The 15,152-nt window shown below is 31.6% G+C and overlaps 2 protein-coding genes across 3 annotated transcripts in view; one reads left to right on the top strand and one right to left on the bottom strand.

The window, feature by feature from the left end:
- On the bottom strand, window positions 1–10,790 carry LOC139499438 (kelch domain-containing protein 9-like). Of its 2 annotated transcripts, none has more exons than XM_071288114.1 (3): window positions 10,682–10,790; window positions 8,399–8,563; window positions 1–4,858 (listed from the first exon to the last, which is right to left on the bottom strand). In XM_071288114.1, the coding sequence occupies exons 2-3, from the start codon at window positions 8,496–8,498 to the stop codon at window positions 3,951–3,953; spliced, it is 1,008 nt and encodes a 335-aa protein (XP_071144215.1). In that variant the 5' UTR covers window positions 8,499–8,563; window positions 10,682–10,790; the 3' UTR covers window positions 1–3,950. The 2 variants fall into 2 exon arrangements, with proteins under 2 accessions (XP_071144215.1, XP_071144217.1); XM_071288116.1 differs by lacking the exon at window positions 10,682–10,790 and adding an exon at window positions 10,479–10,561.
- LOC139499437 (early endosome antigen 1-like) overlaps window positions 10,774–15,152 on the top strand; it is an 18,114-nt gene continuing 13,735 nt past the window's right edge. The window contains exons 1-2 of the mRNA XM_071288113.1: window positions 10,774–10,885; window positions 13,848–13,914. The gene's annotated coding sequence lies outside the window, so the exon portion shown is untranslated. The remainder of the gene's footprint in view (window positions 10,886–13,847; window positions 13,915–15,152) is intronic.

Here is a 15,152-nt window from a genome sequence, read left to right on the forward strand (position 1 = left end):
TCATAGAAAATAAACTTTATTGGTATAATTCAGAGTAAAGAATACAAAATAAATATTGACTGTAAAAAACAATATATAGTAAATATATAGGATTGTCTATTTCTGATAAATAAATAAAATAAATAATTGATTAATTCTGATATGACTGCAATTATCACAAGCAATAAGATTATCATTTCTTTTCAAGAGCTATGTTTTCAAAATTAAACTCTCTTTAAATGTTTTTCCAGTTTATTTTTAGTTTACAAAATAGATAAATATATATGGTAAATACATTAGCAGTCAAACCTTATATAAAAGCTACTGTATTTTGGCAAAAACCTGTCTTGTCCCCCTGTAATTCATAAATGTGGTAATATCTATGCAATTTGAACCTCTATTTAGGGATAAAATCTTTTATAAATCAGTTATTCCAAAGGGCAGTTATGAATGCAAAGGGATGGGGTGAAGAGGGCATATGATCTGAAAAATATCTTCTTTTTGGCATGAAATCATAAGAAATAAAATGCTCTGCAGGGCGTAGCTTGAAGTGACCACAGAGGTCGAAACCCTCAACAGTTGGGGCAAGAATGGACACAACATTCATGCTTGATACAGCTCTGAATTTGGATTGTGATTAAATATTTGAATCAGCATAGGTTTCTGACACAGAATGAATGTAGTCTAAGAACTCAAAAATTTTAAATTGGACATTTACCTATTACAGTCTAATATCCCAAATTGAAATACATGGTTAGATTCAGAATGTTCGGCAACTAAGTGTCTTCTAACAACGACATCGTGATACCAATATATGACCGCAAAACATATTTTTGCTATATAAAATGTTTTTTATGGCCCCTCAACGAAGTTGTCAGTGCCATATAGTTTTACCCTTGTCAGTCATTCCGTCATTCGGTAATTCTGTCATTACGCAACAAACCATTATACAGAGTTTTTTTTCTAAACGCCTTCAGATATTGGGCTGATTTTTGGTATGTGAGTTAACCATGATGAGTTACAAATCAACTTTAAGTATCGTTCCGCTCCACAAACTTTTGCCGAAATTACGGGCTTTGAACTTTGATAAATTGTTGAAAATCACAGTTATACAGACTCTTTTTCTAAACGCTTTCAGATATTGGGCAGATTTTTGGTATGTGAGCTAACCATGATGAGTTACAGATCAAGTTTAAGTTTCGTTCTGCTAAAATTAAGGGTTTACAACTTTGAAAATTGTTGAAAATTGCAGTTATATGGATATTTTTCTATAAGCCTCCAGATTTTGAGCAGATTTTTTATATGTGAGACTACCATCATGTTTGTGTCCACATGTGATATTAAAATTGCAGATTTTACAACTTTTTGAGACAGGGCCATTCCTGTCGCTTTGACACATCTAGTTTTAAATTTGGACACTGGTAGCCTTGTCTTGGACCATTGATTTGCTTCTGAAGGATAGCCTTTATATATATATTCAGGTTTGACAGTATATAATTTTGAATAGTACAACTTCCACCTCCACTCTTACATTCCAAATATAAATTATTAAATAATCTCTTGACATGCTCAATTTTATAGGTATGTATAAAAAATACACTTTTTAAACATTGAAACTAGCAACAAAACAGCACACCAAAAATGAACAAAAAATGTATTAGACAAAAACATTAAAAACAAAACAACACTTCAATTTTAGGAACAAGACTTCTCTTCACTAACTTTGTTAGCTTTGGTACCACATTAAAATGACTAGTATTAAAATGAGAACATACACTATGTAAAAAGTATGCAGGAGATTAAACACACAATTTACATCTCGCCTTAAAAATAAAATAAATAAGGACTTCATCTATAACTTCCCTATATATTTTACATAAATCATTTTACCTAACAACCTACCATAGTTGTTTATATGCTAGAATGTAGGAAATAAGAAGATACATTTTTTCAGGTGATATAGAAATTCAAATGTGAAACACTTAAACATTATTGTTGTAATTAAATTATTTTTATAGTCATTTCAGACTCTAGTTATATAATTGGGTTATAAAGAAATTGAAAAAGGCCAATGGCTGAAATATTTGCCATACCATTTTTTACAGAAGCAAATAATTCAGTGGTGGATCTAGAAATTTTCATGTGGGGGCCCACTGGCTGCCTAAGAGGGGGCCCGATTTCGTCACGCTTCAGTGATTCCCTATATAAGCAACCGAATTTTTTTCTCAAAAGGCCCACCCCCCTAAATCCACCTCTGTAATTGTAAAACATATATTTAGAAATTAATTGTACACATACATGACATTTACAAAAGTCTTTTTATATCACAGCTTTGTCATCATTTATACCCTGAGATTCAAACATATAAACATATATATGTATATGTTGTGTACAGTTAAACATATATATGTATATGTTGTGTACAGTTAAACATATATATGTATATGTTGTGTACAGTTAAACATATATATATATATATATATATGTATATGTTGTGTACAGTTAAACATATATATATATATGTATATGTTGTGTACAGTTAAACATATATATGTATATGTTGTGTACAGTTAAACATATATATATATGTATATGTTGTGTACCGTTAAACATATATATGTATTTATATGTTGTGTACAAGTTGTATTTTTTTACAAATTATAATTTGTACAGAGTTTTTGTACAAGTTATAAGTATTTTGACACAAACTTTCTTTCACAAGGTGATACAAGTGTATCTTCAATAATTATTCAGTTCTGTGTTTAAAACACAAATTTATATACTTCAACCTAATATTAAGCACTGTCCTGTATGTCATAAAATCACAAACAAAGACGCCTGCTTGGTTTGAATTATATTTTTACTTTTTTTACTAATACCAAGTTCTATGTCCTCAAAATATGTTTTAGTGTTTTTATATTAACTTTGTGTCAGTACTATTTACAAAACTGTAGCATGTAGTTGTGGAAATAAAACAGTGATAAGCTTCATCATAGACACTGTGCTCATTTTATCCAATTATGTAAAGAGATTCACAAAATACTGATAACTTGTACAAAAACACTGTACAATTTAAAATTTGTACAACATTACAACTTGTACACATTGCAACATATATATCACAACTCTGGATAAATAAAAAAAGTTTCTTATTTCTAGAAAATGTACATTGTATTGCAAAAACATGAAAAACCAAAATTTTGATCATTATTTTGAAAATGATGTACAGGCATACCTCCAAGCAACAGAGGATGAAATTCTGACCAAATCTTATTAAAGAGCATTCTACATATATATATCAACACTTGGTAAGTAATTTTTTTCCATTATTTTTAATTTTGTTTTTATATTATATTTAAACTTAGCCAAAATATGAAGGCAATGAAAACATATATCTATACTATTACATTATTCAAGTTATTGTTTGCAATTAAAAATTTTAGTACCCTGGGTTTACAATTTTGTTTACATGATTTTCATTGACTTTACTGTTGGGCCTAATAAAAAATACTCCCGTTTTCCGCTAACACTACCTTCAATCTTAGATATTTTTGTGGGCACTTTTGAACAAGCACTATTAAAGGTAGACTACTTCTCAAATTGAAACCAGTCATTTTCAAGTCATAAAAATTTAACAAAATAAAATGACATACCTGCCAACTGTCACTATTTGCCTGGGATTTCCCCCATGGAGGCTCCCAAATAGAAATTTTGAAAGAGCAATTTTGTTCACAATTTTAAACAAAACAACTGATTTTACAATAGCTTATTGCTTGTAAAAGTATGAAGATGCCAAAAAACATGATTAAAATACATTTGAAGACCCTCTTCAAGGTTTTGTAGGACTACGAGAGTCATCGTGCACGTAAAAACCCCATGGGCGTTTCAAAAAGTTGGCAGGTATGAAATGATTGCCAATCAACTATTACATAGCAGAAACACAGGTATTTTATCATGAGCCCTATAAGTATCTATACTCTAAAGTCTAACCATCTAGTATCACCATGGATGATTTTATGACCAAAGCCACCGTGTATCAGAATATTTTCATCCTTGGTTACACAACAAATATGGCCAGAACGCCCAATTTTACTCTCGCCTATTTTGTAAAAATTAATACTAGGCTTGTCCGTCATGATGAACATATCCCCAACTGGTTTCCCAATTTTACTTCTCCCATCAAATGTTTCCCCTCCATGTATGAGTATGGCACCAGAAGATTCTAGAGCTATGTGATGCCTGCGTCCACCTGGCATTTTATCCATAGGTTTAAGCCTTCTGATGATTCTTTTAAATGATTCTGCTGCTTTTTCATTATCAGGTGACCCACTTCTGTAACCGCTGTGAACTTCCAGAAGTTCATCATTTCGACCCCCAAGTACGTATAATCTAGGACCAATGAAATTTGTTGTATGACCTGACCTAGATTCTGTGGCGCGGCTGTATTCTGAGTAAATAAATTTTCCAGATTCTACACTACCAGTTAACATGTAAGCATTACCATGTTTTTTATCATCTGGTTGCATGCGTAACGGACCTTCACGACCAAGGACTAGAACTTTACCGTTATTTAACAGTGTTGCTGTATGTGAACTCAACCCTGCATCAGATGGAAACCCCTCAGATGATGGATATAACCATTTACATTCTAAAGTGTCAAATATAAAGACTTTTGATGTCCTCGCCTTCCCATCCCAACCACCAATCAGGAGCAGGTATCTGTCGTCAATGGTAACACATGCATGATGACTTAGTGCCGGACTTCCTGGTACCCGGACCTCGTTCCAGATCATGGTGTCAAAGTTCAAGCAGTGTAACTTGTTTGAAGCCTCTATGCTGTTTCTGTCTACCCGACCTCCATGGACATACAGAAATCGACCTATAAAAAATTACAAAAAAACATATATACAGTACGGGTAGGGACTTATTTTTATGGATGCCTTAGTCCGTCTAGTCGGATATGAATAATCCGACATTTTTATGGTAGGTAGTATGTTCATTAAACAACAGATCCAGGTGTGAATGGTCCTTTCATCTTTATCCGTGTTGCTAGAATTACGGTTCACTGATTTCAGAATAAGATTACCTGTAATTTTAACCTCTCAGTCACTTTATTGATTATATTAGTTCTACATCGTATTTGACATAAAATATTTTTACAGGTGAAGTACTGGGATAGCCTATTTTTGTAAATTATGGTTTTGATATTTCAACTGTTAATATTTATTTTCTTTGTTCCTAAAAATTATTTTTATTTTATGTTCCTTTTCGGTTTTTTTTTTTTTGTATCTTTTTCTTATTTGTTTGCATAAATTTTTTAAACATATATATTTTTACATGTATTCTATTTCTTGAAGCTTACGGTTATTTTTAATTTTATACTGATTTATTTTCCACGTAAATCCATTGATTAGCAGAATGCTGTCTCAAGTGCTGCTGCGTACGTTTTAGTTTGACGCGGTCACATGCAAAATATTTCTATAATTTGTATTTAATATTCAGTCTGTTGTGTCAGTTCCGAGATAAAAATAATTACAGTGAGCAACACTTGTATATTATTAGTAGCTTGATGATTCTTTGTAGTTTTTACTTTTTACTGTAAACAAATATTGTCCGAAAGTTGGTGATGTATGACTAAAATAGAACGCAAATAATAACACTAGAAGAAAATATTGGTTCTTCCCGGGCATAAGTTTATTTTAAGATTTCCGTGTTTGTTCATTATGCTAAATTAATATAATTGATCTGCATTTGGGGGTAGGGGGTAAAATGGGTCCGGATCTCGAAATCCCGGGCTTAAAAACACGAAGTCTCAAGGTCCCGAATTTAAATAAATTTAAATCCCGACATCGCGAAAAAAGAATTCCCAGATCCCGAAAGGGTTAATCCCAAAATCCCAAACTTAATTGCATAATATTAATTTACGCACAATCCATGTAAAAAGGGAAACTTGTATGTTATATTTTTTTATAGCAATCTAAAAGAAAAAATTGCCGTGAAAAGACAATTCCATGATACACATATCAGTGATCAACAGCGTGTGCACGTGGTTGAACTTTAACTTGACTCCACTCGCAATAATATTGAATGCTAATAAAAGATATTAAGATCGATTTTGTCCACTGCACGAGATTTTTATATGGCGGGAAATGTCGTAACAGTAAACACAGGTGACCTTACTGACCGACCGTGGGAAAATTCATTCATGATTAAATTTGATGTGGAATGATTGACAGTATTGTGTTTTAGTTTTGAGGCTCTTGATCGATTTACCAGAATAGAAATTTAATCGATTTACATACATGTATAATCAAAACACGATTTAGTCTTCTTTAACTATTTTTTGTTTTATTTTTATCAGTCATTTCCCGGATTCCCATTTAAATAATCTATTTGGAGACCTCCTTTAAACTTCGGAAATAATACAACATCGATTTAAAAAATCATACTGACTGCGCGAGCTTTAGAATGACTAGAAGTACGACGAAAAAGTAAAGACAGCTGATCATGACTAGTACGACTAGCCTTCAACCCCATTGGGGTATAAATGTGCATTTAGTCAATAAACTATATAAGGTTAAACTTTGATTTACGTGTATCGATTTGATACAATTTGTAAAATATATTTATAACACCGGCGATTTTCATAAAATATTTCAGACATGAAAATAGAAAGGCATATTTATATCCGAGTGTCAACAATTTTAAAAAAAATAAAAAAAATAGGAATCGAAATATGATCTCGGCGTTATAAATATTGTATTAAGGGAAAACAATTTTTGACTTTCCAAGAGATTAACGGGAAATATGTCAAAATAGAAAGCACGAGTGATCTGTCTGACCAAAATGTTTCACTTGCGAGAAATGATTGACAGGTGTGAATAGATGTAGAGGCTCCGACGGGGAAAGTTGTATCAAAAGGAAAATAACTTAATTCACAATGCCTATACATATTTCATAAATACGATATGTTGGCCTTATACTTAAAATTGAGTTTCTTATAATAACATATGAAGGAACAGGACGTTAAAAGCGGGAAATAATATAACCATCAACGAAAACTCGTATAATTTACGGGATTGAAGTCTCAACAATTTGATTTAAACTTCTATTGAAAACAGTCTTGGTTGTTATTAGGCTTATTATTTTGAATTAGATGAAATATTTACGGTTTACAAATACAAATACAAAATAGTTTATTGGCACAAAACTATTGAAATAATTGGCAACACAATATATTGTTAAAAATCGTCTTTATTTCATTTTCAAATTATAAAAAAAATAAAATTATATTTAATTTTAATTTTTATTCTTATATTTAATTTTAATTTTATTTTTTATATTTAATTTTAATTTTAATTTTAATTCTTTCTCTTTGAATACAATACAATATTTTACATTTATCTATCCTCCATAAATACTAATATATCTGTACAGGTAAAATTTAATTCTAATCAAGCTGGAACAGATTGATTTACGACCTTCCACTTGGATATTGCACAGCAGGTGTTTATTACACTGGGACAACTGTCCGACCAGTCTGACATCTAGACGGATTAAGGCATCCATAAAAATAAGTCCCTACCTGTACTGTATGAGTAATAAAATAGAGAATGGAAATGTGTTATGTGGTTAAGACAACCTGAGCAAAGATCAGAAAACAGCCTAATGCCTCCAATGGGTTTTGAACATAGAGAGAACATCCCTTACTTATCTACCTTAATCAAATGTCAATTGAATGATGCTATTAATCTGGAATAAGTAAGGCAATCTATACATGTAATACAGCTAAGACATTTTATATATGAATATATGGCTTAGAAAGTGACAATTATAATGAACCAATGACTTTAAATATTCTGATTCATATAATAATAATTGGACGTTTGCAGTCAATTTTATTCCTTCCCTATCTTATGCCAAACTTATCTGTGGTGTACATTTTCATATGTTGGAAAGTCCCCTCCTGCTGCCTAATTGTTTATCAAATGTAAATTTCTGAGAATTATATGAAAGGCAAGATACCTTAAAATATTGCCTTTGCATATGATACCTAAACCTATCTCAGTTCAAGGGCCATAATTCTAACATAGTTTGGTAAATGTGAACAAAATTATTTTACATAGTTATAAATTGGTGGAAAACAAAACACCGGTCAGATCATTATCCTTGGTTTAATCCATGACCATAACTAGACAATAATTTGTTTTGTTCATGTTTGTCATATTTGTTTTATATAAATTGAATTTTAATAAGTTAGGCCATAAGTTTTCTGCTGTGAATTGTTTTACATTTTTCAATCTAAATCCAGAGCCTTTTATATCTGACTATACCATGTATACAGCATGGGTTTTTGCTCATTGTTAAAGGTTGTACAGTTACCATTAATTGCTATCTCCTTATTTTTATAATTTCTTACCAATACATGCTCCAACATGGAAGGCAAGACTTGGACCAATTGGACAGAAAATTTCCCAATCTGCTAACAAATGTTTACCACTGGACATGCTAGAAGCCATCTACATTGTACTGTGATCTCTAAGGCTAGTATGGTTTCTTCTGAAGCTACTTACATGATTATCTTCTGTAAAACAAATTTACAATAAAAACATGTATATACTTGTTGTTTGATTGTGTTCAAACATTTATGCTCTGATGTTCAGTAGTTGTTGTTTGTTGATGTGGTTTGTAATTAGTGTTTCTCGTTTCCTGTTTTTTTATAATAGATTAGACCATTGTTTTTCCCTTTTGAATGGTTTTACACTAGCAATTTTTGGTGGCCCTTTATTGCTTGCTGCTCGGTGTGAGCCAAGGCTCTGAACACTGTACTATGACCTATAATGGTTTTACTTTTATAAATTGTGACTTGGATGAAGAGTTGTCTCATTGGCACTCATACCACATCTTCTTCTATCTATCTCAAAAGACTACAAGAAATGGAGAATTGGCACAACAACAACAACAATACTTTATTTTAAGAGGGTTACACAGTTAGCATGGTTAGCTATATAACTAATCTTCCCTGAGGCCCACATCATGGTTATATAACTAATCTTCCCTGAGGCTCTCATCTAGAATGGTTAGCATTATAACTAATACTTCCCTGAGGCCCTCATCATGAAAAATCAAACAAAATGCAAACATATAGTTGATAATACATTGCATACATAAGTATAAAAAGTCAAGTATGATAATAACATTCAATACAACTTGATAAAATGTTAGGAAAAAATAAACATGATGACATAATCAGTTTTCAATATCATTCATAAAGCTAGCTATAGGTGGATTTCAATAAATGATCTGTAATTTGGAATTTGAAAGAATCAAGTCATTTGTAATATTTCTTAACGGTATTGGCAAATTATTCCACAAGAATGGTCCAGAAAACATAAAAGATTTTTTGCACAATTCTGGTTTAGGGAGTATGAGGTTTCCTTGAACAGCATTTCTCACACAATAATCTATATGGTATGGATTTCGCTCATTGTTGACGGCCATAAAGTGACTTACTGTTGTTAACTTCTATATCATTTGGTTTCTTGTGTAGAGTTATGTCATTTCATTGGCAATCATACCACATCTTCTTATTTGTATATCAATGTATAATTCAAAGTACAAACTTGAACACTTAATGACAAGTTGTCATCATTGACAACACCTGAATAATATTTTGTTATTTAGAGAATTTGGTGTTGATTAAAAAATTTGATTAGTTTTCGTTTAATTAGTTCACACGTTATATAGATTTGGGACAATAAAGAGCTAATACAATGTGTGTTGTTATGATTTTATGTATAAAATATTTCGTCTTTTCTAAATCAACATGTCATAAAGGTTGTGAGCTAGAGGTTCCAATGGATCATTTTGTGCATTAGACCAAAGAAAGTTTAAATTTACAGTGATAAAAACTGAAATTGCACATTTTCATTATAATAGCTCTCATGGAATACACATTTATGTAAACGGAAGCATTTCTACTTGAAAAACCAAAGTTTGAATAAGACAATATGTAAGAACTGAAATTAAAAAACCTCCAAAATAAAAAAAATTAAATCCGTAAATTTACTTTTAACCAGATATATTCTAGGTTATGATGAAATCTTCTGAGCGCTGCTTTTATTTTTATTTTTATAAATTCCAAAAAGAAACATGATTTTTTTTTTAAAGCAAAAAATTAAATAGCCTTTCAAGACCTCAATCACAATTATTTGAACTAGGTTTCTTTGAGCGTAATAAATGTCGCTGTTCATTTTTTTGCTTTACCACTGCAGATCATTGGTTTTAGGGAAATGATATCCATTTGTAGGAATAATATAATATCAGAGACATATAATACATAATATATTGTATTATAATGTCTCTGATAATACCAAATTATGAGAATCTTCCCTTATTGTAAAAATTAAAAACTCAGAATTTAAATTTATTTTTATTAGAACATTTCATTGGATGCCAAACTTTATCTATATTGATGTGTTAAAAATCATTGAAATCACATGTGGCCATCTTATCATGCTGTAGCCAGGCATTTCTCTGGCATCTCAAACTGTGAAATTAACAGATCAACCAGGGGCACCTGTTGAAGGGGAGATAATCAAATGAGTCAAATCAATATTTATGGGAAATTTTTACTTTTGAAATGATTTGAATAGCTTTAAACATGTCTTTATGAATTATAAATTGTTCATTTCATGTTTACCGATAAAAATCTGGCTAAAAACTTCATTTTTAAACTCATTTTTCTTCTGTTTACAAGTTTGTTGACCTGACGGAAGCACCCGGATGTCTATTCCCCCATAGTTCGTTGCGCCACCTACGAAGTCACCAGGCTGATTTCAGAAAGACTAGTACGCTCCAAAAATTCAAAATATTAGATATTTTATAGAATTCAATGAAAATTGTGGTAAGATAAGTAGTATTGTAGTGCATTATTACTTCAGAATATCTACATATGAGCGACACAGAATATAATTAGAAGGGTAAACAAATCCTATTTTTGTGACCAAATTGTGTCGGCACATCATGAGAAAAATGCCATGAGGAAAATAATCACGTCTCATATTTATTGACACACTCCTCAAAAATCCTATATGTTAAATCACAGAATAGGTAATTAAGTTATATTTTAACATGTACTGTTTGTGAATATTTACAAAAAGTTGAACTTAAATGAGCTGCTGAGTCTGATTCAGATGTGACCCAAGAAAACTATTTTAACCCTGAAATCATGGAAATAGTCATACTCATTTTAGCCATGTAATCTATAGTCATACTCATTTTCTACATATATATATATATATTTAAGAACATGCCTGAACCAAGTCAGAAATATAACAATTGGTGCGGGAATTTCTCGCTACATTGAAGACCTGTTGGTGACCCTCTGCTGTTGTTTTTTATTTGGTCGGGTTGTTGTCTCTTTGACACATTCCCCATTTCCATTCTCAATGTTATTATCCATTCATTTGATGTGTTTGAGCTTATGATTTTGATTTTGCTATTTGATAAGCATTATTTAAGGGACTTTCAGTTTAGAATTTCCCTCAGACTCAGAGTTCGGTATTTTAGTTATTTTACTTTTTACCCTAAAAATAGTTGTGCTACTTTTCACTGAACTAGTTCACATTTTTTTTAGGGGCCAGCTAAAGCCCACTTCTGGGTGTGGGATTTTCTTGCTGTGTGAAAGACACCTTGGTGGTCTTGGACTGTTTTTCTGCTCTTTGCTTTGGTTGTTGTTGCTTTGACACATTACTTATTTCCATTCTCAATTTTATGAAACAGTTCAGTGGTGTAACTTCTTGCTTGGTGACATCATGTACATATAAACAGTTATTATTAAATCTGAAGGCGCTTTTAAATTTTAGATTTATACGTTACTAATAATGTAAATATTTTAACACAGGTCGTGATAGCATCCATACATACAGATAAGTGGTTTCTAAGTCATCTGTTTATTTATACTCATGCTGCTTAATTAAAATCTTATTCTCCTGAATCTCTAATTGCCATCTTGACCCACTTAAAGTTTATATTGGTCAATGGTTGGTCCTTTGGGACTATGCATTGACCCACTTAAAGTTTATATGGGTCAATGGTTGGTCCTTTGGGACTATGCTAATTCAAATTTCCTTAAATCAATTGATTCTATTGAGACTTTATTTTATAACTAGTTTATAATTTGAAACCCAATACAAATAACATATATGCTCTCTACATGTATGTTGTATTCCACAGATGTTTAAAATCACTTATTAATAGAAGAAACATTTCTATTTTTACCCTTTATATTTTACTAATACATTGCATTATTTTTTGGCCTTCATGACCATTTGGCCTTTTTTCATCTTCAATGACAATCATATATGTAATATAAAAATATATTGACATTTTGTGTAAATCGGAAAGGTTTTGCCAAATTATCATTATTATTGAAAATTTCAATATTTTAGTAATTTTTACCTCGCATTTTATATGTAATGCTCTTTATCGTCGGGCGTTAAAGCCAAAGGGTGATTTTTCAGCTACCGATAGCATCAAATTGGTTAAAACTTGAATGTGATTCTTCTAATTATCCTTATCTTGTGCATGTTAAAGCAGTTAATATTGAATAAGCGATGTCAATGAATGTTGTGAAAATAGGTATTAAAACGAATACCACTGATTTAAGAAGAAAAAAACAAACACTATCATAACCCTGGCTAAAAGTAAAAGATGAACAGACAAACAATGCTGAATGGTCAACAAATCACTACAAAGAAAACACTGCATCAAGCAACACCATTGGCAGATCCAGGGGATGGGGGGGGGTTCCGGGGGTTGAAACCTCCTCTTTTTTTTGGCCGATCAATGCATTTGAATGGGAACATATAGTTGGAACCCCCCCTTTGTCCTGGGTTGGGAACCCCCCTTTTTTAAATGGCTGGATCCGCCACTGAACACAGTGGCGAAACAAAAGTTAGATAAGCAAAAAAGACATCAGTCCACCAAACACCACATAGATAACATATTTAAGGTGAAGCAAAATAAAGTAATAAAACCCAACTAAATTAAAAATGTGTTTTAGAGGGGTAGGCTCTTGACTTGGGACAGGCACATACAGAATGATTGCTGTTTAAAGTCCATTGGCAAATTAAATGCATATTCAGGACGAAAGCCTGATAACAGGATATCAATATAAACCCTGCTTTGTTACAGACTGACACGCTAAGTCATATTATTATTGTGTATGTTTAGAAGGTAAAAATGTACATTGTAACAGTCCACAGGAACCCCTTACCCGTACACAGTATAATGAATCCTAGCCAACCAGTCTGCTCTTATAATGGAATTTGATGCGACTGTCATACAAATGAGAGGGTAAGTGCTTTAAAACCAGGTTCAATCCACCATTTTCTGCATTTAAAAATGCCTGTACCAAGTCAGGAATATGACAACTGTCCATGGGTCTGATGTGTTTTATCATAAATTTGATTTTGCCATTTGATTAGGGACTCTCCATTTTGAAATTTCTTCAAAGTTCAGTATTTTTGTGATTTTACTTTTAATCGTAAAATGCTGTATGATTCTAACAGAAGCAGTAAATACAATTTTCAAGCCTTTGGTTTGATCCTACTAGGGTCTTCTGTTGTCTAACAACTAATTTAAATACGGTTTTCCTGTTTGAATGGTAATACATTAGTAATTTTTGGGGCCCTTTATAGCTTGCTGTTCGGTGTTATCCAAGGCTCCTTGTTGAAGACTGTACTTTGACCTATATAAACATGTATAATGGTTTTCTTTTACAAATTGTGTCTTGGATGGAGAGTATTCTCATTGTCATACCACATGTACATCTTATATATCTATCATGTCTTTTCTAATTTCAGAATAAAAGTATATATATAAGTACTGACATTGATTGGTAAAATCATCCAGGAAAACAGAGCTGGAGAGGTAAAATTCAAATTTTATATTAAAAGGAGTAATTGTAAATCAGAAAAAAGTAAATTCACAAAAAATACTCCAGGAAAAATTCTAAAAGGAAAGTCCTTAATCAAATTGCAAAATCAAAAGCACGAACACACCAAACAAATAGATACATGTACATGTAACAACTCATTTTCTTTACTTGGTACAGGTGTTTTCTTGTGTAAAAAATGGTGGATTAAACCTGGTTTTAAAACTAGCTAACTTAAACCTCTGATTTGTATGACAGTGGCATCAATATATATTATACTGACAACGATATGTGAAATTATTGCAAGCTTTTATAAATGTGAATTATATGACTGGTTGACTATCACAATAATAATAACTTGCATTCTGGTATTTGATACTATCAGATTATTACATGGCATTTTTCATATCGCATGTATTATCCGCCCTAGGTTCAATATCAGCCCAAGAGCCGCATGGCTCAAGGGCTGATATTGACCGAGGGCTGATCATAATACATGCGATATGAAAAATGTCATGTTATGATCTTTTTATTATATGTTTCAACAATGGAAAAAAATAACAGATTCATATATTGATCCTTTTACGTGGTTCCCAAAAAGAAGTTCAAAGAGTGAAGAGTTCATGGACGTTGGACCCCAAATATAGAATATTCGATATGAAATCTTCCTTCATTTGTCTCAACAGAGAAGAAAAATATTTTATACAGTATTCAGTAATAAAAAGTGTGACAATTATAGTTTAAATATTAAAGTTTTGATTACAATTGAATTAGTTTGAGAGTTTAAAAGTTCATCTGTAATATTCATTTGTATCTAATAACTTGACTAACTTCGAAATATTAGGAGAAGGTCTGACAATATGCATATTTTGAAAAAGTACACTTACGCTTAATACCATATATGTGTACAGTCCAAATACACATATGTTCTGGCTAATGTCTGGAACCTCTGTAAATAGATACAAGTAAGACAGGACTATTTCTGATACTAACAGACACGGTGACCATTTCCATTGCCATTTACGGTAATGCCCTAAACATCACTGCTAAAACACTGCATCATATATAATCTATAATATTCACAAATCAGTAAATATGGTATACTTAAAATACATATTTACTACACATGTTTTAAAAACATTTTACAATATCAAAAAATAGATTGTCGTCAAGTCAAGTGGTCACAAGCCAGCCTTTGATATACTTAAAACCCTTCATCACGTTCATTTTTGTA

Source organism: Mytilus edulis, chromosome 12, assembly GCF_963676685.1.
Source record: "Mytilus edulis chromosome 12, xbMytEdul2.2, whole genome shotgun sequence".
In the NCBI taxonomy this organism is placed as follows: Eukaryota; Metazoa; Mollusca; class Bivalvia; order Mytilida; family Mytilidae; genus Mytilus; species Mytilus edulis.